General features: G+C 38.7%; 1 protein-coding gene across 1 annotated transcript in view; it reads right to left on the reverse strand.

Moving 5' to 3' along the window:
- Nucleotides 1–24272, reverse strand: part of Ptprd (protein tyrosine phosphatase, receptor type D) — a 437469-nt gene that overhangs the window by 129390 nt on the left and 283807 nt on the right. The window contains exons 19-20 of the mRNA XM_023715852.1: nt 19783–19992; nt 14320–14480 (exon numbers count right to left, since the gene is read on the reverse strand). Coding sequence (XP_023571620.1) covers nt 14320–14480; nt 19783–19992 — 371 coding nt within the window. The remainder of the gene's footprint in view (nt 1–14319; nt 14481–19782; nt 19993–24272) is intronic.

A 24272-nucleotide genomic window follows, 5' to 3' on the forward strand; every position in this document is an offset into this window, starting at 1 on the left:
AATGAGGATAATGCTTGCTTCAGGAATGAGTTTGAGAGAATTGTTTCCCTTTCAATTTCATTAAAAAGTTTTAGAAGAGTTGGAATTAAGTCTTCTCTAAATTTATTGTAGAATTTAGGCATGAATACAATGCAACATGACCTGGATTTTTCTTTGTTGGTGTAATTTAATTGCATTTTCAATTTTATTGACTGATACTGGGTTTTTCAGAATTTTTCTCTTATTGATTCAAGTTTGGTGATTCATATTTATCTAAGAATCTGTCCATTTTTTTCAGCTTTCTATTCAATGAGAGTAAAGATTTTCACAATATGTACTGACAATTTTCTGACTTTTCAATCAATAATTTTACTCATTACATATTGTATGAGTTTGAGTCTTTTTTTGATGAGGCTGACTATTAAAATTTATTTTTTTCAAAGAATCCACTCTTCATGTCATTCTTTGAGTTGTTTTCTTAGTTTCAATGCATTAGTTTCTGCTCTAATCTTTGTAATATCCTCCTATGGGTTTTGGGCTCTAGAAGCTTGAGGAACAACATTAGGTTGTTTATTCATACTCTTTTCTTGATGTGAGAATTTGCTGCTATAAATTTACTTCTTAGGATAGCTTTTTTTTTTTTTTTTTTTTTTGCGGTTTATCTCCCATACTTTCCAGTATGTTGTATCTGCATTTTAGTTTAATGATATATATTATTTAATTTTTAATTTCATCTGTGACCCATTGGTTTTTCAGGCATGTGTTACTTTATTTCCAGAGATTTAGGGGGTTTTGCCATTAATTTCCAATTTTCATTGTAGTATGATGAAATGATCTTTTGCATTTATTTAAGCATATTTATAGGTTAGTATATAGTCTGTTGTTGAGACCATCCCATGTGCAGCTGAGAAGAATGTGTATTCTGATGTTCTTGGGTGGAATGCTCTATAAACCTCTACCAGGTCTATGCATTCACACGTTTGGTTTAGTTCTGATATTTCTTTATTGATTTTCTGTCTGAGTGATTTATCAATTTGTGATGGTGAGCTATTAAGGTCTCTCATTATAACTATGTTACTGCTCATCTAATTTTTCATGTATATTAATATTTGTGTAATATAGTTGGATGCTATTGAATTTGGCACAAATTTATGATTGTCATTTCTTCTTGAAGTTTTCCCCTAACAAGTGTGTAACCTTTTTATCTTTTTGATTATTATTATTTTTTGCAGTACCAGGAATTGAACTTAGGACCCTGTATTTGCAGGTAAGCGCTTATTCTACTGAGCTATCTCCTTGGCCCTTTTTGATTATTCTTGAAGTTCACATTGTCTACACACTGAATAGTTACCCCTGCATTTTTCTGGGTTTCTGTTGCATGGAAAATTGTTTTCCATCCTTTGACTTTTAGTCTATCAATTGCTTTCTTTGTTAAGTGTTTCTTATATACAACATGTAAGATCCATTCTAGCAGTCTGTTTTGTTTTGTTTTGTTTTTTTTTTGGATTGGTAAGTTCAGGCCTTTTATATTGATGGCTATAACTGATAGGTTTTTGGTTTATCTTTGTCATGTTATTTTCTTTCAGTGGGTTCCCTGATTTTCCATCATGTTTATCTGTTTGTCTTGCTTGGTGGTTTCTTTCTGTTGCAGTTCCTAAAATTGTGATCATTTTTATCTCTATCTAGAATATCTTTCATTACCATTTTTGTAGTTTTGGTTTGATGGTCATGAATTTCTTCAATTATTACTTGTCATGGAAATATCTTATTTCTCCCTTCAGTTTGAAAGATAGTTCTGCAGGGTTTATCAATCTGAGCTGGAAGTTGTTTTCTTTCAGGACTTGAAATACATTACTCCAAGTACTTCTTGACCTGAAGGTTTGTATTGTAAAGTCTGTTGTGATTCTGATGGGCTTTCCATTACAGGAGATGTTTCTTTTCTCTAACAGCTTTTAATATTCTCTTTTTATGGAGAAATTTTGAGATTTTTTTGAAATTTTGATTATTGTATGTCCAGGTGTAGATTTATTTTGGTTATGGCTTAACCAGAGTTCTTTTTACACCAGAGAGGTTAATTCTGATCTGATTTCCTTTATAGCTTTATGAATATTTTTTCTTTACTATGCTTGCTATCACTTCAGAAATTTCATGTGTGTCTCTTCCACTTTCCTCTATCTCCTTGCTTCCTGGATTTGCTCTGGGTGGGTTGGATATCTGAGATTGCATTTTGCTTCTGTGTCTTATCATTTTATATTTCAAAAAGTTTTGTTTTGTTTTCTGTGTTGATCAGTGTAAGTTCTGCAGTAGGTAGCTTTGTCATTAGTATCAAGGACTGTTTCAGATAAGTCTATTCTTTAGAGATGCCTTCAGCATTTAGGAGGTTCTTTGTGACTGTTGCGAGATCCTATGTTCAAAATTAATTAAGTGTGCAAGGTTGGTATGTGTGTGGCTCAGTCCCCAGTCCTTTGGTGCTGGACTGTGATGAAGTTATTATCCTTGATCTTCTCAGAATTGTTACAGGAGGGAGAACTGCTCTTTACAACAGATAAAATATCCTAGCTAAAGTAGCAAAATTAGCAATTAGCAATAACAATAGCATCAAGCACAGTTAAGAAACTGACAAAATGCTGTAACCTAACTTTTTACCTTAAACTACATGAGCAAAACGTACACTTATATAACACAACTGATTGTAAACTGGGAGCTTATTTGCAAAGTGTTTCCCCTTGGTATAGTGGTTTTATCCTGTGGTCAGAAAATTTAAGACTAAGAGTGGATAAAACAAAGATAACTGAAAACGAAGCAGAAGCAAGGCTGGAGGATGAACGATGATCACACAAGCTTTGGGAAATCAGAGAAAAGTGGAGTAAGAAAAGAATGAACGAGAAGCAAGAGATGATCTGAGTGCCTGAGTTTGGAGGGTAGAATTAGTTTTCTATGTTTGGATTCCTCCCCTGATTTTTAGAAAAGAGAGAGAGAGAGACAAAAAAGAAAACAGAAGAATAAAGGGAAAAGGGTAAAAATAAAAACATAATAAAACAAAGTTGTACAGCCCCACTGGCCTGATTATGTTTTGTGTGCCCAAACCCAATGCTTGTTCACCTGTTGGCTCATTTTATTCAGGTTGTTTTGACATTTTCACCCTGCCAGTACTTCCTGTTCATCACCTGTTCATCATGTGCACTCCATTTGGGGGTCTTACTTTGTGGCTTGCTTTTCCCTGATGTTCCAGTCCCTTTACTGTAGAGGGGAAGAAGCCATTCTCCTGAATTCTTTCTGTGGGCTGGATGCTGGTTGCTGCATTCATGGTGCAGTGGGGAGGAGTCAGTCTGAGTTTTGGTGATACACTAACCACCCTTTCTGGAGTAAAGCAGAACTTCAGTGTTGTTTTAATTTATATTTCCCTAATGGCCAGATATATTGAACATTTTGTTATGTTTATTGTCCTTTTGTAACACTTCTGCTGAGAAGTGTCTATTCATTTCCAAGACCATTTTTGAAAGGATCTTTTATTGTGTGGGGGGCAATCTAATTTTTTTTTGAGTTATTTATTGTGGATGTTAATTCTCTATCCCAGGAAGAACTGGAAAAATGTTTTCTCATTCTGGGCATTGTGTCTTCCTTCTGTTGTTTCCACTACTGTGCTGGTTTCTGTTATTTAATATGATCACATTTGTTGATCCTCAGCACTATTATTTGGTACTATTAGGGCTCTGTTCACAAAGTCCTCGCTTATGCCTGTTTTCAAGATACTTAGCTTATCTTTCAGAAGATTGCTTCTATTTTAACATTTAGATTTTTTGTAATGCCATCAGCAAAGAAACATAGTTTGACATCCTTTTCTACCATATCCCTTTTCTTTCTTTCTCTTGCTTGACTGTTCTAGTCAATGTTTCAAGGACTATGTTGAATAGGAGCGGCAATGGTGGACATCCTTGTGTTGCTCCTGATGTCAGAAGGAAAGCTTTCAGTTTTTCCCCACTTGATATTATGTTGGCAGTGGGTTGTATATAAGCAGCTTCTATCAGATTTAGATAAGATCCTTCTTCACTTACGTTCTTTAGGGTTTCACCATGAATGCATGTTGGATTTTATCAAGAGAATTTTATGGGATTTGCATTTTTCAATATACTGATTTTAGCAGCTTCCATGTTGGAGTCATAATCCTATCATCTCACCTCTACTCAAAGCAAAGGTTTTCTTGTTTGGGGACAGGGCTGCTGTGAGGAACTCAGGTTCATCTTCCCCACCCCCACCCCTGCATGTGACTGTACAGCTCTGGTACAGATCATTACTCGTCCTGTGGCAGTGGGCTCTCAATCAATGCCATCCAGTTCACTCTATAGTTAGCTGGAGGGCTCCTATTAAATAGCCTTTCTTTCCATCTTTGCTCATCTGTATAAAATAAAACTAACCAGGGGATGAAGAGAAGATTGATGTGAAAGAGATGTACACTTCATTTGCTCAAGTGCAGGGCCTTTTGTGAAATATCCTCCATGAAATGAATTTTGTTGGGTTAGGCCTTTTAGACACTTTACTTCCTAGGTACAGTGGCTTGGAAGTGTGGATTAACCTATTTCAGGACTTCCTTTTTCTTCCTAAAGTTGTCAGGTACGATCCTAGTCAGAACGGACTGCGAAGCCCATACCACCAATCAGAGCAGTGAGTGTGAAATGTGCCAAAGGTACGTGTAGCCCAGTCATATGGAGTAAAAAATGAAAAGGAGAGAACAAGAAAAGGTGGAGTTCTGGTGAGAAAGAGATGAGAAGGAAGAAAGAGGAGAAGGAGGCTCAGAAGAGCACATGAAAGAAAGACACTATGACCATTTTCAGAGAGAAAACACCACTGTGCTCACGCTGGGGTTATTTCTCCACAGCACTGGGAGATCCATTTTACCCCAAAGAGGCAAAATTGAAGTGGGCTAATGAAATGTCATTAAGTGCAGCCAGCCAATCCATCTCACATGAAACTATGTCTTTCAAATACTACTAGAGCCCCTGAGCAGGATTTAGTCCTTTTACAAAAGTAGGTGCAGATTCTCTTCTTTACTGATGTGCCAGAGCCAATGGCTGCGAATCAGGTTTTTCTTCTTTTCCAAACTATCCACTTTTCAGGGCTATGAAAACCAGACTTAGAGCTACGTGGACAAGAAGAGTAGGTACAGGTATACTCTCTTGTAGGTGAGGATCAACCTCCTTAACATCTTTTTGCAGAGGTCAGGCTAAACAACACCTTGCTGAAGGGCTAGGAAAGAACATCTGCTAAAGACATACAGTCCATTTCTCTTGGACCAGGAAAGTTGGAAATCTTATGTGGTTGGAAAGATACATCTCTCAGAAAATCCAGAGTATGAAGTACAGTTCATCCTTGTAATGAACTAGGAGTGGTGTCTGGGTACTTAATTAAATAACTTCTCCCTCACTCTGTCTGTTTCAAATAAGCTCAAAGACCTATCCTTTCAAAATCTTAGTTTAGGGGTGGCCAGATAGCTCAGTGGACTAAAGCACCTCTTAAGCAGAGCACAGTGGCTGGGGTTCAATTCCTTACATGTCATGCCTTGCCAGCCCTACCCCCAGGGTGCACTGAGAGGGCTAGTGAGACTGAGTATAGTGACAGGAGCTTGTAATCCTAGTGCTTGGGAGGCTGAAAACAGGAGGATCACTATAAGTCTGATCTGTGTAGTCAGACCTTGTAGACTCTGTACTAAATTTATAAAAAAAAAAAAAAATTCTAGTCTAGAAAACCAGCTCCTTCCCTCCACTCTCTTGAGTTTAGCTTTTATGATCACAACGTGGGATCTTTTTTATTGATGTTTTGAGATAAGTTGTCACTATATAGCTCAGGTTGGCCTTGACCTTGAGCCAACCCCCTGGCCTTAGCCTACTAAGTGCTGGTATTGCAGGCATATGTTACCATGCTGGGCTCAAAATATGGATAATGCTGTCTGCACATACTCTTACCACATTATTTTTAAACATTCATATGACCTTTAAAAACTGAATCCACTACACGAAATATTAAAAAGTATACCATGCTTGAAATGAAACCCAATAAAAAAGTAAGTTTTAAGATTTTTCTTTTAAACATATTTAGTACAAGGTCTATAGGGTCTCACTTCACAGGTTGGACTCATTGTGATTCTCCTGTTTTCAGCCTCCCAAGCACTGGGATGATTACAGTTGTGCAGCACCACGCCTAGTCTCAGCTGCCTTCTCAGTGTGCCTCCGGGTTGGGGCTGGCACGGCACATGGGGGATCAAGCCCTGATCCCTATGTCTGCTGAAGCAGGCATTTTAATCACTGAGCTATCTGGCCAGCCCTGTAAGATTTTCTTGGTAGGCTTTCACAGGTCTATCATTCTCAAAAAAATATAATGACTGGAAACAGATTCTAGAGTTTTGCCGTGCTACTGTTTTCCTCTTAGGATGGTACAGCTAAGAGGAAGCTCTGGTTGCTACTGTGAGAGGTACAGTATCTTCCAGGCATGAGGACGACTGGTGAAAAGGAGGGGGAGGGGCACATGAGACTTGTCCGACGTCAGCGACTGCCAGTGGAGTGCAGCTGTGGAGGAGCTGAGGAGGACACAACAAAGCGCTCCCACTCTGTGGTTCCAGGAGTGTCTTTTCCCGCCTATCCCTGCCTTGCATCTATGGGGGGAGGGGCCTAAGAACAAAGGAAGGGTGTGTGAAAGATCTTATTTGTTGTCTTAGAGCAGTGACACTTGGACATCTGGGGACAAGCTTTGGAGGAAAAAAAATACATACTTATTTGAAATTTTTACTGTTAGTATTTATAGAAATTGTTTCTAACATTTCACTGTTTTGATACCAAGAAGAATGTGACCTCAAATCTTGGAATGCCACTATCAGGCATGTGTCGACTACAAATGCTGCTCTGGATTCCTTTGCTTTAAGACAGAGGACTAGAAGGTGATGTTACAATTTTGGTCCAACTCTCATCTAACCCAAGGAGAAGGTAGTGATTACTCTGTCAAAGGTGGACATGGTTGCGATGCAAGTTGTGTCTCTACATTAATCAGGTTCAAAGTGCTTAAGGTTTGTTGTTCAGGCAGAACACAATTTTCTGTTCGTGTGTGTGTGCGTGCATGCGTACGTGTGTGTGTGTGTGTATGTTTTAAAGCTGGATTATGGTAATTTGTGATATACACAAATCAGAGATCTTCACAGAGATTTTAAAGATTCTTGTAATTGAACGTGTTGCTCTCTGGCCAGTGTAAAAAATATTTGGAGAAATCAGTTTATAGCCGTTCTCAAATGTGAATATGCGTGTGATACCCACAGGAGAGGGCTGGCTAAATACAGCCTGTGCTTCCTGTCCCTCGGGGTTCCAACTCCACAGGTCTTGGGTGGAGTTTGGGTATCTGTCCTTCTACCAAGTTCCAGGGATGCTAATGTGACTGTTTTTAGTTTACGGACCCCACCCTCACCGAGGGCCATGGGGACCAAGGGGAAGTGGACCTCCGAGATCTTTTCCTTAGTTGAATAAGGAATTTATAAGAGTGTTTGTGTATATGCATAGCTGTATATGTTTATAGATATATGTCGGTATATGCACTATAGAAGCTAAAAGCTGGAAATCAGGACTAGTGACTCAATTATCATAAGTCTATCTTAGCTAGTAATGTCATTGTTATCATTTAAGGCTGGAAGATGTGACTAATCATTTTCTATTAGGGAGGAATTTTCACTAGAGCAATGGTATTAATATCTCTGTGCTGTGAAGTTACTAGTCTTCCTATTTAAGAAGTGATCTGAGATCAAATCTGAAAAGTGACCTTCAGGAAAAATGCACAAAACAAAACAGAAAGGCTTATAGGACACTTCACATTGCTGCTCTGCAGACGACGTTAACACACACACAAATGTCCAGTTGACTTTGCCCACAAACAAAACTCAGGACTGGTTTTACGATCTTCCATGTATGTCTTCAAATAAATATACATTTACTTGTTTTCATACAGGTAACGTATTTCCCTTAGTCACTTTAATGTCAAAATCACCCACCAGTTATCACTCTCCCACTTGCCGGTTAGTATCTTTCACACCCAGCCCCCACCCTTATCTTTCCATTCCTCCACACCCTACGATGTCTTCCTGGCCATCCAAGGGCTTCGCCCTCTATGCCTCACCTGTCAGGTTTACTGCTCCATTTTAATGCAGCAAAAAAGGAAAAAGAAAGGCTAAATGTTAGTTGGCCAATGGTAATGAGCAACCATGACAACTAAGATTTTAAAAAAGTGCGCAAAGCAAGGACACATAACTGACACACATTAGGAAATTACAGTGTTTCCAACTACTACCAGGCCACTAGTCATTAATTAACTGGAGGACACGAGATTACCTTGCTCAAGTAGGAATTTGTGTATGTGTGTGTCCATGTGTGCAGGTGTGTGCGTATTAAAGTCACGTTTACTTGTATCCAGCATTTGGAAAATACTGCTTCTATGAATTCTTTCCCAAGGTATGTCTGATGATACAGACATGATGTTTATAACACATGCCATGAGAAAGCTACACATATTTTTAATGATATGATAGCATTTCATAAAAGAAAATTCATTCATTTCAAATTTGAAGTCTTCCATTAAAATGTATGCTGTTCCTTTAATGATACAAAATCTCTCCAAATTGCACTGAAGGCACAAAAAATGCACAAAATCCAATAATATAACACAAGCTAATAAAGTGGCAGGAATGATTGCTTCATACACACTTTGACAAGGCAGTCATAAATCTTTTTTCCAACACAGGTTAAATATACTTTCAGTTATGGAAACTATAATACTCATCATTATAAATCTAGAGAGCATGACCTATCTACATGGCTACGCTAATCCAGGGAAGCATTTTATTACCATCATTAATAAAATAGAATTTTTATTACAGAGTGCTGCCGTATCTACCACATGCTCAGAGGTGTTTTCACTATGATAATATGTTGACTGCTTTCATAGACATTTCTTTTCTTTTAGTTTTGCAGAGACCCTAGCCTTTAACTAGAAAGATTCTAACTCAGCTTCACTGGTAAGCACCTGCAAAGTAGTGAGTTCTCAATGGAAAACTAAAACTCCTGAACGTTTAATGTCAATGCAACATAAACCCATGATGCTGAAATGTCTGGAATTATGATGTAATCCTAACCCTTTCTTACAGAAAAGAGAAAAGGAGAGATTCACATTTAAATTGTACAGACACACTCACACATACAAGATTAAATGACGTTAGATTTATAAGCTCATTCTTTTTATTCTTAATTTTGAAATGATTTGCCTTATATGTCAGGCTAAAAACAATCTTACATTGTCTAATTTGCTCATTTTTAATCAATACCTATTACTGATTCCAGCCTCCTCCTCTAGAGGGAAGACACCGCATAGGGAATTAGCAATTCTATGTATTAAGGGACTGCTTGAGAATTCACAAGAATTAACGTACAGTCAATATACAAATCGTTTGCTCTGCTACAGAAATATCAATCTGAGCACACGACGGGCACGTGTCTGGTGTAAATATCTAAGCCTGACAGCTTTCAGAACCGGCAAATATCAATTACAGGCCGAGAGTTCTATTATTGTAGCTTTTGCCAGCCAGGAGGAAGGTAATATTGAGTGACAATCAACCAGCGGAGGGGAGAGTTTGTGGCAGTCCATTTGTTCTGCATAAACTCAGCTATGAAGGTTCTCTGCTGGGCTCTGTACTAGGCTCAAGGGAAACAATGAAGAATAACAAAGACTTACAGTATAATAGAGAAGTAAAAAAAAAAAAAGGGCAATTATAGGAATATAGCAGGTTCTATAATAGAAAAGTAGAAAGTACTTTAAGGGCACAGAAGAGCATGGCAAGGCAGTGTGAAATGTAGTGGGAGCAACAAAAAGCTTTATTTTAGTATCTCTGCTCATTTCTAGAGGAAAAGTCAGAGTTAGCAAAGCCAAAAGAGGTGCAGAGTAAGAGGAAATGCAGCCCAGGCTCAGAGAAGGCCATAGGCCAGGGCCGGCAGATAGAGCCCATCGGCATGGTCCTTCGGGTTACGAGTGGCAGTTCAGGGATACAAAGCCCTTCAAAATATTCTGGACTGCATTTATTTGCTGAATTGGAAAAATACGTAGCGGTGATGCAACAAGAGGCAACTGAAGAACTAGTCAACTCTGGAGCTGGGAAAGCCAATGTGTGTATTTTAGACCCATCTCGCTCATGGCCTTCACATATAAAGGATAAGGACAGAAATTATTTGCTGTCTTCACAATGTACATTCAGGCTCGACTATAGTCATTTAAGAAAATAACGACCTTCCAATCTACACTCCACCCCTAGGCCAAAAGAAAGCAAGTCTTACTGACCCATCTTATGATGTTTTCCCACAGAGGCAATTAAGACTTTATTTTTAATTATTTCTTTTCCATGTAAATAATTATTGGGAAGTTCCAGAAATAAGGACGGAAATGCCTTACATATTTATGAGAGGTACAGGGCAGATGAACACATAAAAAAATTCAGTATCTTTCACAAATTTTAATTTGTGTGGTAGATGAAGGGAGGAGGGATTCATGCTTACACACACACACACACACACACACACACACACACACACACACACACACAGCAATACTGATTCTGTTACCTGGTTTTAGATGTTTTCAGATCACAGAACATTATTATTTAAAGCTTAATAATCTAGGCTACCTACTTTATAAATGAGTTAATGTAGCTCAAGAGCCTTGGCTTAAGTTCTCACTGCACTGAACCACAAAGCTAGGATTTCAACATGGGACTTTTGACTCCTAGTCAGTGTTTTCTGGAACTATGCTGCTTCTTATCACTAGGCTTTAAAGATGAAATCTTCGTAGGTATCAGGTTAAAAAGTGTGACATTTCAAGAAAAAAAAAAAAGAAAATTGCTAAAAATAAAAGCCTACCAAACATTATGACTTTCTAATGGTTCAGACAGTACACTAGGGACTTTACAAAGTCTTAATGGTATTTTGTCATTGATTGTCAGTGTGTTATAGATATATAAATTACTAGCATAAAACAAAGTCACATTAATGAACAGATGACATAATTAATATGTTTCAATGTCTCTGAGTCTCCTGAGATAACTAAATAAAAGGGATTTATATGTACAGACCATTTATCGTCACTGACCTATTTCTAATACTAGTGTCTTGTAAATAGGTGTAGTTGGTCAAGGGGTTAACAAGACAACATGGGTCAACACTATTTTATGTTCCTTTCCTCCCAATGCTATTATGAGTATACAAGGAGTGAAGGATTTTAACAGTAATTTTAATAATATAAGGCTTTTTAAATTATAAGTGATTAGTAATGACCTATGTACAAACAAAAAAGCACCTCCAGAGAACGGATGGTATGTCACATATTGAAGTTCATTCGGAATCCAAACTGCAAAAGAGTCTATTCATTGGGTACAGATGAAATCCTGTGTGCCTAATGGCTGCGTCACGATAATCAAGAAGGACATTGTTAGATCTACTTGAACTTCAAGTCAGGAATGTTCTTTACTGCTGAAGCATGCATTTCTATTTCAGAAATGCTTCATGGGCTTTCAGATGGTTAGCTAAATATACTTAGCATTCGAAGATGTGTGCATTTTCCAACAATTGCATTAGACGATGCTTATATATGCATACACTAAAATGGCTCTCTTTTAACAGAGTCGTAAAACCTTTAAATACGATGTCTCTTTTTGCAGGATTAGGAAAAATTGTAACTGGGTTGGTACTTTTTCAAGCACATATAGATGAAGTGAAGAAAACTCAATTTTAAGTCTTTAAAAAATAGGGGCCGGAGCTATAGTCTTGAGTTTCTTCAAATTTATATAACTGATTCACAAATTCCACACATATCGCTGCTCCATGGTATTACTTAATGATAGTCAGGGACACCCTAATGAACACCAGGAACACCTTTAAACATGAGGCATGCATTCCATACATTTTACATAATCAAAAATGTCATCTGATATTGTCTAAAAATGCACCTATCAATAGGCACTTGTTTTCTGACTTGAATCTCACAGTAGGATGTCACCACCTCAACCAATATTTCACCCAAGACTATTGCAATTCTAATTTTTCTTTTCATTGTTATTACATTCTTTTCTTGTACGACTAATAGCACACAAACAGGAAAGGTCACTAGCTTCTGATTAGACTTAAACAAGACCCATAATTCCTCTGGAAATTGCAGGTAGCTCTTGCTTCCTGATGGTAAGTCTTACAGAGGAGAGGTGGTAAAGTTCCCTGGGGCCAGTACAATATTACTAGTGAGATATGGACTGGAGTGGGGTTCATCCAATCATCAGCGAGGAGAACTCTGCCCTTGGATCACCACTTCCTCAACTATTTTCTACCATGAATAATTGAATGATGGCAGTGGCCAGGAAAAAAAACTAACGATATTTATTTCTTCTTTTTAACTGTAAAATAGGCAATATAATGGGTTATGGTTATGAACTTCTTTCCTTTGTCTTTTGTTTTCTCCATCCTTTCTTCATAAGGGTATAAAAGCCAGTGGAGGCTTATGTTACAGTTTGTATCTAGATGCCCCACGCCCTGCACTTCTCATGCGCTCACAAGTGGGGCTTTGGGAGGAGACTGGATTATGAGTGTGAGATACTGGATAAAATGTGCAGGATAACTCGATTTGTCCACTAGTTGGCTTAGGATAGCTGTGCCTGTGGATAACGGGAAGACCCACTCTGGGCACGGGTAGCACCAATCAACAGGCCTGCAGCCCAAATGGGATAAAAAGGGAAAGCAGGCTTCTGCTTTCTCCTGTCTGCTCTGCCATGGGCCGTTTCTCTGCTGTGATGCCCCCTGCCATGCTGTCCTGCTCGGAGCCAGCTGACTAGAGACTAAAGCCTCTACAAACTGTGAGCTAATACAACTTTCTTCTTTTATCTTGTGGGGGTGGGAGATTTAGTCCCAGCAAGGAATGATTAACTAAGACATATTACAAGAGAAAGTTTTTCAAAGGAGAAGTATTTTGAAGTATTTTTTTTGTTTTTGATTCAAGATAAGACTTTGGGGTGTGCTATTTTATGACTTAGAAATAAGGAAACGAGGTCAGAGAACATCGATACAAACATCCCAAAGAGAGCTGTATGGGCAGGAACAAGATTAAGGGAAAAGAGATTACTGCACTGAATATGTAAGAACAAATCAAAATGATGACAGTCTATTTGATTCTAAAGGACAATGTCATAGGAAGAGAGGGAAAAGAGGAATGGGAAAAGAAGGGGGGAGATTAACTTCATAGTAATGATATCAAACATGATGCATTTGAAAGAAAATGTAAAACCAGAGCAAAGTGTTATAAAATATTCGAATTGGAAGAAAATAAAATTGATATAAAGGGAAGTAATTTGAAATTTAGTCATTATAAATGTTTAAGGGAATTTATTACATATAAATTTTTATTTTATATATTGATATTATGACTATAAAATTAAGTGAGAAAGAACTGAGGGGAAGAATTACCAATGTTCTTCACAGACTGGGAAAGTACCAAGCGTGTGTGTGTGTGTGTGTGTGTGAGCGCGCGCATGTGTGTATGTGTGTGTGTGTGTGTGTGTGTGTGTGTGTGTGTGTAAGCTGAAAAGAATTGCAAAGGGATGGAAGACTAGAAAAGACTGAGTAGGTCTGGATTATTTATATCTTAATTCTAGTCAAAGACATGAATCAGATTGATAATCAGGAATGTAAAGACTAAATTTTTTAAAATAGTAAATCATATCTTCTCATCTTCCCATGTTGGACATAAATGAGAATTCAATACAGAATATACTGCAAAAGTAGAAAGAAGTGGGAAGGAAGAATTAATTTTCTATCTCTCTTTTAATCTTTAGTTACTTTTGTTAAATCTTGAGAAATAGCTCCAGGGAAATATTTTATTATACGTGAAAGTTAGACCTATAAAATGAACACAAATGTGCAAAATTGTAATAGTGTTCTGAAATATGTTGAAATTGAATAATTGCCTAAAACCTCAACACATTCATGGAACAATCTGCTTATGAATTGAGTAATCTCTCAAATGCCATGACAAGTGCTCATTCTACATAAAGCAGCCTGGAAGACAGAGCCTAGCGCACAGGCATCCTCGGCAACAAATGTCTTTACTGCACACTGATTCTAAGGAGCACGGGCTTTACATTTGCTCTACATCTAATGAAAACATTTTCCCAGCAATCACCTGGGCTGCACTCAAGTGAACTTCATGACCACAGAATGATGGTAAATCCTCAAAAATAAAGCATAAAGCAGACATCAAAGTTCCAATAGAAATACTGAGCAAACCTACCTTTTATAAAGAAGAATGGCAATGACAATGCAAATGATAAAGACCACCGCAAGGACAGGACCTACGACCCAGATCAAGCCTTCTTCTTCATCCGTGATTGGCTGTGGATCCAGATCCATGGACACGACGGGGTCAGAGTAGGGGCTGGTTGCATACATCTTCTGAGGAAAAGCAGAATCTATTTTAGTTATAAAGTAATGGTTTTCTCGAGTTTATATCCAGCCTTAGAAGGAGCAATATATCTGGGACATAGCAGATTTGATAACAAATGAATGAGACAATGTTAGTCAAATGAATGGGAAAGGAAAGGAAAGGAATGGGGGGGAGGGGAGGCAAAAGGAGGGGGGAAAGTTTACAATGCTGGTTTCCTTAAAGAGTGAGATATAATAATTTCTGATAGTATAAATAAATTAAAAGGTTCTTTACCATGATGACTAGATGTAGAATATTACACAATTCTGTGAAGTATAAATGATCCATAATTAGCCAGTCACAAAATGAGCAATGGGTATTTATATCATTACAGCGTGTTAGGTGCTTCATGAAAATAAGGAAAAATATTCAGAGTTTCAGCCTCAAAGGTATTATAGGCTTAATCCCTTTATTCAATTATCAGAGATCCAAAGTCTTTCAAGATACAAAAAGAAAAAAAAAAATTGAGAAATTTCAGAACATTTGGATCTCCCTTTATCAGAATAGGGATGTTAAACCAGCAAGGTCCATGGAAATATTCCAAAATCCAAAACTGAAATCTGAAACACTTTTTTTTCTTTCTTTCTTTCTTTCTTTCTTTCTTTCTTTCTTTCTTTCTTTCTTTCTTCTTTTCTTTTTTTTTTTTTTTTGGAAATGGGGATTGAACTCAGGCCCTTGCACTTTCATTTTTTCCACTGAGCCATCTCACCGCTCCCTGAAACACTTTTCAATCCAAGTACTCTGGAAATGAAATATTCAATTTGTATTAGCCCGATCAAGGAGATCAAAGTGAAAAGGCAATATTTATAGAGGAAAATAAGTCAGTATTTAATCAAATTTTAAATTGTGCCAGCACTTGGGACTACTGCGCATGAGTTAGGAGGTAGTGTTCAATATGAATGTAAGATGTACGGAACTGAAGATGGAGTTTTCTGAAATAGAGAACTTTTAGCATTCAAAAGGATTCAGCAGGTCCTCTTTAATTTTATCATAGCTACTACAATTTGGAATGTTAGCTCCTCCCAAAACTAAACACAAATAAAATTTCAAAAGTATAATTCCAGGGGCTGGTGAGATAGCTCAGTGGTCCAAAGAACTTGTTTAGGCATGGTTCAATCCCAGGACCTCATAATGTGCCAGTCCTACCCCTAGGGCAGTCTGAGCTCGCCTAAACAGTATAATTTCAGTACTTGGTAAAAGAATGGGCTGAATGTCTAAAGGACTTTGTACCTGACTTTAGAAAAGTATATTCTCTAAGCTATGGACACGCCTTACTCCTTTCTTTCATTCCTGATTTCAGTACAGACCAAGCTAGAGGCTACAGGCTGCTCCTACCACTCATACCTCTGTCTTTTCACTCAACTGCCGCCCATGGTCCTAGGTCTCCTTGGTGCAATCTTATCACATTTAGTCTTTTCTCCTCAAGGTATTTTCTCTACATTTTCCATGGTTGACCAAGACTTTTTAAAATGTCTCTCTCCGACTTTCTTAATCCTGTATTCAAATGGATTCTTCCAAATCTTTCTTAACTGCTCATGTCCTGTTGAAGTACATCCCACTGCCTCTACGCTATGAGCCACCATTCTTCAGCTCTGCTCTCTGTGAACCATCCTCTCCCTATGGAGCCAGGTTTGGTCCGGCTTTAATGACCAGGCTCTACGCAGACTGCTTCTTCATGAATGTTCCTAAGTTCAGAAAACCTACTAAGACTCAGACCCCCATTTACAATTCTCTTTATGTATATGCACGAAAGAAGAATCACACACATTTTTTCCCTATTTTCCTGATTCATATTTTCAATTTCTTAATTTCTTTCACTTTCTGTTCCAAAATAGAAACTACTAATTTTACTGATAAATAAGTCTTCTTTCTAGTCTCATGGTTACCATTTTTTTCTTCAGGATCTAATTCATGCTCTCTTAACCATACAAGGGATTTCTTCCTTTCCATTATTATTCTGTTATATAGTTAATGTTAACCTTCAAGAATTTCTACCCAGAAAATGTATGTATCTTGGCACTGTTGCCAAGGGCCACCACATTAAAAAAAAGTTCCTTACCACATCTAACAACTTATATCACAATGAACTGTTTTGCTGTTAGTCTAAGAAGCTCTCTCTATATGTGTTCTTTCAATGTCTTACAAGTTCCACAAACTTTAGCTTTTAAAATACAGCTATTCACCAAGGTTCCATTTAAACATTGCCTTCTAAACTGGAAGAAATCAGTCATTCAAAAAAATACAGGTCAAAAGCAACAACGAAAAGCTAAATGTAAATATTTAATTTAGTTCTTTATTCTCCTTTTTAAAGGTGAACCACAAATTATTTTTTAAATTTTGCGTATGCTTCATTTACTTTAATGAAATTATCAATGCTTTCCAAGAACCGATTCTTGGTCTAGGATTTCCAGACCTGTAACTATTTGGGTTGGGGGTACATGGTGCTGTGGGCTAGGGCAGTGGAAAGGAGCCCCACTATAGCCAAAGAATAAAAAATAAAAGAGATTTGTAAGAAGTCCCTCTACTCACACTCTGTACTTGCTTAAGCTTTTTCTCACTTATTTTTATTTTTGTGGTACAGAGCATTAAGTATTTTGCATTTTCTGTTTTCGGCAAAGCACTGCTGAATAAAGTAAAAAGCTCAACCTTTTCATTGGCTGAGATAGTCAAGACACACACGTGTGTTTCTCTGAGAATCACTCAACATGGTTTTGCAAAGCTACATGTTCTAAAAAACACATTTTGTGGCGCACACTCTGAATTCTCGTTGAATGTCAGCAGACACGTAGGCGAACACATGCCCCATTGCCTCTTGCTTCCCGTTCTTATCACTTGCCCAGGAAAATGATTGATGAGACTTTCAGACTTTCTCAAAGAAGATGAAAAACTTGTTCATTTCCAACCTTCTCAGAGGCAGAATAAAGAAGGAAAGAAAAGCAAAGAAGACAGGAGTGTGGAAGGAGAGATGAGAGACACATATTGGTAAAATACCTGGCACAAAGGGCTTTGCAAAGAGCCTACACAGTCAGGCAACATGTACTTCCCTTTAGCCTGTCCCCCCATTTGGCAGGTTCCATGCTGAGGTCGTTTGGTTAGATAGAAGTAAGTACAACTCGCTGATCCAATGAAATTCTTCACCAAGAAGCTTGGTGATAATAATCTTGGTGAATCAAGGTGGAAATGTAAGCAAAGGTCCTTCCGAAGAACACAGATTTTTCAGCCCCAATCAAGATACAAAGCAGCGTAGTAACAGAAAGGAAACAGAGTTACATGACTCCGAGTCCCTTGGAAAGCTGAATTTGTTGGAGGAGGGATAAAGGAAGAGGTCATACTTTAAAGAATTCAAAACCAGTTCTCTGATATTCCTAATATGGGGCAAAGTACGAAGGCAAAAGCTCAGTGTCTATTGGGAGAGGACCTGAAGAGCAGACATATTCATCTCTGCAAAGGGCTAAGGTGCCCGAGAAATAATCACACATAGTATTAAGAATTGGTCCTGAAAATCTGAAGCAGCTGAAGGACTGTGTCACTACAAACATTATACTGCTTGGATACGACTCTTGTCTGTAAAATAAATGCTGGCCCGCACACACAGGCGACTGTATGAAGTGTGGGGAAATGGTTCTTATTTCAAGAGCAACATCAAGAGATGATGAAAGGAAAGGGCAATTAAGAACAAATCTGGGGGGAAATCTGAATTCTATTATGTAACTGATGAAACAGTGAGAGGGCACCCGGAAGAGAAGGAGACTCCACCAAAGGCAATGCTTTTAAAAACTGGTGGAAATGTCTGGAAGCCTTCAGAAGCCAGGCGAGAAGTAGTGCAGTCTGCACGACAAGATTTCTCCCTCTGGTAGATGTTCTGAATGTGCTTTCTGAAATGTTCATAGAGCTGTTTAAAGAAAATTCCTCTTAAATACCTAAGGATTCTTTTTTATTATTATTATTAAAGAAAAAGATGAATTCCAGCATCTCATCTCCTTTCAAGTTTTGCCTTAAAACCTTGAACTGGAAAGAGAAAGCATGGCTGTACATTAAAATTCCGGGGAGGGTGTCACTTTGTTTTACAATGACATCCTGTGCACAAAGGTAAACCCGACTGCCTTTGTGTTTTGATTTTCCACAGGGGAATTCCTCCAGTCTGCTGAAGAGAGGCCCCAGTGTGCACGCTGACACCTGATGCAGAGGAACCTTTGATACGTCTCAGGCTTCCTGAGCACAGAAAGCGGCTGAGGGGACTGAGTTGCCACGCCTGTCAGACTGAGGCCCTGATTAGAACGATCCCACTTGGAGAATGCATGTTAAATGTTAATGTAAACTGCCACTTCAGAATCTGCCCCTCCTTTAACATCTACAACTTCTTATCTTCACTCTACTTTAAACATTCAAAGCCTCTGAAGCATAAAATGACATAAGAGCAAGATGAATTACATAAAAAAGACAACTCATTATTTAGAGTACCTTAGGACTCTTCCTTTTTATTGAATTATTTTCTAACTTTCTTGACTTTTCACTGACAAAAATCCCTGGAAATTGCTGCCATTAAAGAAGCTGCTTAGGGCTAGTGAGATAGCTCAGCAGACTAAGCACCTGCTTAAGCAAGCACATAGACCAGGGTTCAGTCCTGGCACCACCTGCCACACCAGCCCCGCCCTTTGCCATGCTGAGCCTCCCCAGAGACCGGGCATAGTGGTGCATGCCTGTAATCCCAGTGTTGGGGAGGCTGAAACAGGAGGATCACTGAAAGTCCAGGCTGCATGGTGAGACCCCATACCCAAATGCATTAAAAAAAAAATGAATTAAAAAAAAGAAGCTGTCTGTTCTGCCCTGCTCCTCCAGCAACTGGGGGAAATCCTTCCAGGAGACCAAATGCCAGCACTCCCTACGTCAGTGTCTTCAAATATTTGGAAAAGCACTGTGCTAAATTATAGCTCGTTAACGTCTGTTGTAATCACACATGCGCTAAGGTTGATCAGGTATTTTGTAAGGAGAGAAGAATATGTTGTTAGATAGTCATTGTCAGTGGATGAGGGCCAGAGACCAAGTGTGACCACGTTATGGGCAACACTGTGTGCTATACGGATAGGTCTGAACCTGAACGATGGCTTGTCAGGCTGGACTTTCACATCAGAGCAGTCCACCTCAGTCTGACAGCCTGTTATTACAGGGCAGTAAATGACAGCTCACGAGAAATGGGAAGGGCGCACCTCCATATCCCCCAAACTGGGACTCGTGAGCATGCCACAGGGAACGCCGCGTGGATTAACTTACAGACTCTGCGTGCTCCATCACTGCTAACACAAAGAAGACGTATTCTTGGCCACTCTGGAGTTGCTTGTTTGTAAATCCACCATAATGTTTGTCATCCCCCAGGGTGAACTCGGTGGGAAGGACATCAAAGTGAGCTGCAATGTATGGCTTTAATTCAGCTTCTCTCCCGTAACGAATGCTTCTGCGTCTCCTAGATATCTCCTTAAGTAGCTTAAGGGAAAAAGTGAGAAACAGAAAAGGAACTATAAACAACTCAAATTCTTGACAGTTTAGTGGGAAACATTAACTTAAGCACATGAATGAACCAAATACACTTTGTGCACACTTCACAAAGCATGCCAGCATCACTGAATCTCCTTTCAGTATTTCAGTGCTTGGCTTCTTGCTAAGGTCAGATATAGAACAGCTTCTGGAAGGTGCAGTGTATAAACACGGGGCAATTCTATCTTTCCTAGAGCCTCGTCTCATTTCTACATAATGAAATTCGCTTAAAGAACAATAACGCATTATAACTTCTCTAAGGAGAAAAATAAGCTCAGTTCAAAAAAGTTTGCCTTGTAGGAGATTTATTTAAAAAGCAGTAACCTCAGATAAACCCATCTAAGACTTTAATGGGATCAGATTTTGGAAGAAGCTAGTGTCATTCAGAGCATGTTTAATAATTCCATCATTCTCTCAAGTCAACAAAAGCAGAATCTAATAATTTTTTCTATTTTAAAGAGATAAAAACAAAATAAAAGCAAGACAATTCCAAAACATGGTGAGGGGAAATGAGCAATGGTTACTGTATTGCATACTGTTATCTTCAAAGAAGCTGCTCCGACTACTAGCTACAGGCCTGCAAACCGGACCACACAATGCAAGCACTGTTCAGTGAACTAACAGGAACAAGCAGTGCCATTATCTTAGTTATTGTGTACGTGTGTATTTCTTTTTTCCCTGTTTTCCTTCTTTTCTCTTTTCCCCAGCTCAGTTGCTAATTCCTGTTGAGTGGTTTCTTTTCTGTTCACAGGACCGACTGTGCCATCAGGCACAGTATTTACTCTTTCCATTTCTAAACCAGGAAGAAGATCCAATGTTTATACACATGAGTCTCATTTATTTCCCTTCTATGGTCTCAAGTGGCATCCATTCAGCCACATCAGCCTTGTGTTTGTCTTTCTTTATAGCTGAGTAGTACACCACTGTATAAAAATATATGCTTTATATCCATTCTCTGGTTGATAGACATTTGATTTGTTTCCAAGATTCAGCTACCAATTGTGTTGGTATAAACACGGGTACACATATATTACTGTGGTATGATGTTTTCAATTCTTCTGGAAAAATACCCCGAAGGGGACTAGCTGGGTTGCATGGGACCTGGAATCCTAGTTTCTCTTTTCTGTGGCCAGCTCAGCTTGCCCTGTGGGCCTGGCTGGTGTGGCATATGGTGCCAGGGATCGAACTGCGGTCTCCTCCACCTGTGTAAGCTTGTCTAAGCAAGTTCTTTAGAACACTGAGTTGTCTCACTGGCCCCTAATCCTAGTTTCTTGAAGAACCTCCACACTGATTCCCACAGTGGCTGAACTGGCCTTCGCTCCCACCAACAGTGGAGAAGGTTCCTTTGCCTCCACATGCCTCCAGCATTTGTTATTGCTTGATTTTTCCTTGATGACAGCCATTCTTTCTGGGGTGAGAGAGAATCTTTGTACTGTTTTAATTTGCATTTCTCCAATGCCCAATAATTTTACATTTACATATATCGTCAATCATTTCAAAATTCCTGGCTTGATTCGCCTTCTTCATGAACCAGTTGGTGTGGGGTCGCTCATATTCTATCCCAGACCCAACTTTTCCTCTCAGGGGGCTTTCAATAGCTTGTCAGGTGACACAGGACAGATAAAAATTAATTTCCATATTATCCTGAAGAAGACACACCACACATGTACACATACTTCTTGTACTTCTAAAACTAAGTGCTTCGTGTTGAGATAATCTAGAGTTTGTACTGGCTCTTTGACTAGACCAAAAATCATATTAATCATACATTATGATAACTGACTTCAAAATGGTATCAAAATTGCCTCTGCCACCCTCTCTGCTGCCATATTGGCATCTGAAAGTGCTTAAAAGGGAACTAATCTATCAGTGTGGGGTGCCTCTTGAAGTAAGCAATACTGTTTAAACTTTGTTGATAACAATTTTTAACCTTTCTGGTTTAATTTCTATAAAGAAAAGGCCATGTAGTGCAGGATAAACTGGAAAAAAAAAAACAACTATCTGAGGACATCTTGTTTTCCCCTTGAGAAACAAAATTAAGGTATTTATGAAAACTGCATCAAAACTAAGTATTCCCCTGGATTTTGTGAATGGAACAGTTGTGGTAAACACCAGGTGTGGTACATACTGAGCAGAGTGGGGTTCTGGCAGAATCAAGGCAGGCTTTTGTGCTACAAGGCGGAAACAGCATCCGAGGCCCACTGTGTGCTTCTGCAAGGAATCTGATGCTTTTTATTCTCTATGCCAAGAGTTGCAAACACATTGTGCTGGCTGTCCCCATGACATGGAGAAAGCAGTATTCTCTCCCCAAGTTATTTGTCAGTGATATTTAATTGACAAAGCTGTAAAATTTTCTGTGAAATTTGGGTCTATTAATGCAGTTAAAATGCATGAAACATAAGCACTTAATGAAAAGCACACTGGACTGGACAAGGCTGGTTGGAGATGTGCAGACCATCAGGTGATGGATTCCGGTAGGATTTTCTGCATGCTAGCAGGTCAGAAAGGAGCAAAGACAGATTTGCTACTTCCCTTCCTTTCTGGTATCAAATCTGTATTTACGAATGATAACGTTGACATCACTAGTTACCACGTGCTAGGCACTACATGTCAGCTGCTGTTCTAGGAGTCCTAAATGTGTCATAGATCGTTTACCTCTCATTAATAATGCTGTAACATAGAATATAATGAACCTCATCCATAAGTGAGGAAACTGAGGCACAACAGAAAGTCTCAATGGATAATGACTCAGTGAAAAAAATGAAATTACAGGAGAGATCTCAATCTTATATTTACTAATGATGCTACCAAATGCAACAAAAAAATCAAATGGTACATTTAAACTTTGATAATCCCAATTGTTTTCACTCGGTCTGTATTCTTGAGCATCTCCTGTCATTAACACAGACAAATTTTTTGCTTCCTTTTCCTGGATTCTTTAACATGCTAATTTAAAAAAATCCTGATGTGAAATATTTAGTATTATTCTCAAGCAATCATTAGAAAGGCCATTGTTGGCATGCAGCATAGGATGAGCCCTGCTATGCAGGAGGAGCTGAGCAAAGGCTTAAAGTTGGCTAATCAGAAACATTCACCATCAGTTGTTGTTGCGCATGCCTCTCTCCTTCTCCTTCACTGATCAAGCCCTGCCTCAATTTTATTCATGTTTCAGCTGCAGACAGCTGTCACAATTCTTCCAACTCACTGTCATGCTTATGAGGATGTTGCACTGGTGCGCACTGAGAAGACTCAGAGGCGGTAATCCAGAATGAAACTTTGGGCTGTCCCAGTGCTCCTTGTTCTAACATGGTCATGCATGAAGGGCAAATCCGGAATGTCACCCTGATTCTGTGACTTGTGGTCACCTCAGTAGGACACTTGCTGCATTGTACTTTCAGTGGCTTCAGTGAGTCCAGACGACAGCACCAAAGCTGGCCAGCATGCCGAAGTTGCAACCACAGATCATCATGTGTTTTTGCAATGAGTGTCTAAAGCACAGAGCAATGAAGAGCTTTCGATATACTACATGACCTTCCCTGAGTTCAGTATAGCTGACATTTGGGGAGTCGATCCGCCCAAAATTCATTTCAACTATCAACGTCATCCCTGACCACTGTGACCTTGAGCGCAGGAATCCCAGTCTAGGAATTTAGCATGTAGAGAGCACCCTTATGCAGAGAGAATAAATGAGCTCAGAATAAAATTTTGAGAGTAATTCTGTTTGGAAAGCCACTTTCAATATTTTATGGGCCTAGATCTGAGGCCTCCATGTGGAAATGCCCTTAGGCCACAATTCTATTTAATGATATGGTTCCAACAATTCGAATTATAGACATTGCTGAAAAATTACTTGGTCAAATACATTTAAGAGAGGAATACTGCTTTGTCACACTTGGCAGTACCAATCTATCAATAAAATTAAAATTCTTTTATTATCCATAGTAAGGTTATTTTTTAAAATATCTATAGGGCTCAAAACTGCAAGGGTAAGCATAAAGTGAGGCCACCGCCTACTTTCATCTGCCCCCCTCCACGAGAGTTACAAGAGATATTGGAGGTAATCGCAGAAGATGTAACAAAAGTCGTAGTTATCAGAAATAATTCCCATTTTCCAGTCAATGCATATCTTATTTCTTCCACCATTAATTCTCCTATGTGGTCTCAATTATATCAGTAAGAAAAGTGGGAAACAGTCCAGCCTGACCCCCAAATTCTGAATTAATAAAATG

This window comes from Octodon degus, unplaced genomic scaffold, assembly GCF_000260255.1.
Source record: "Octodon degus isolate 3935 unplaced genomic scaffold, OctDeg1.0 scaffold00044, whole genome shotgun sequence".
Lineage (NCBI taxonomy): Eukaryota > Metazoa > Chordata > Mammalia > Rodentia > Octodontidae > Octodon > Octodon degus.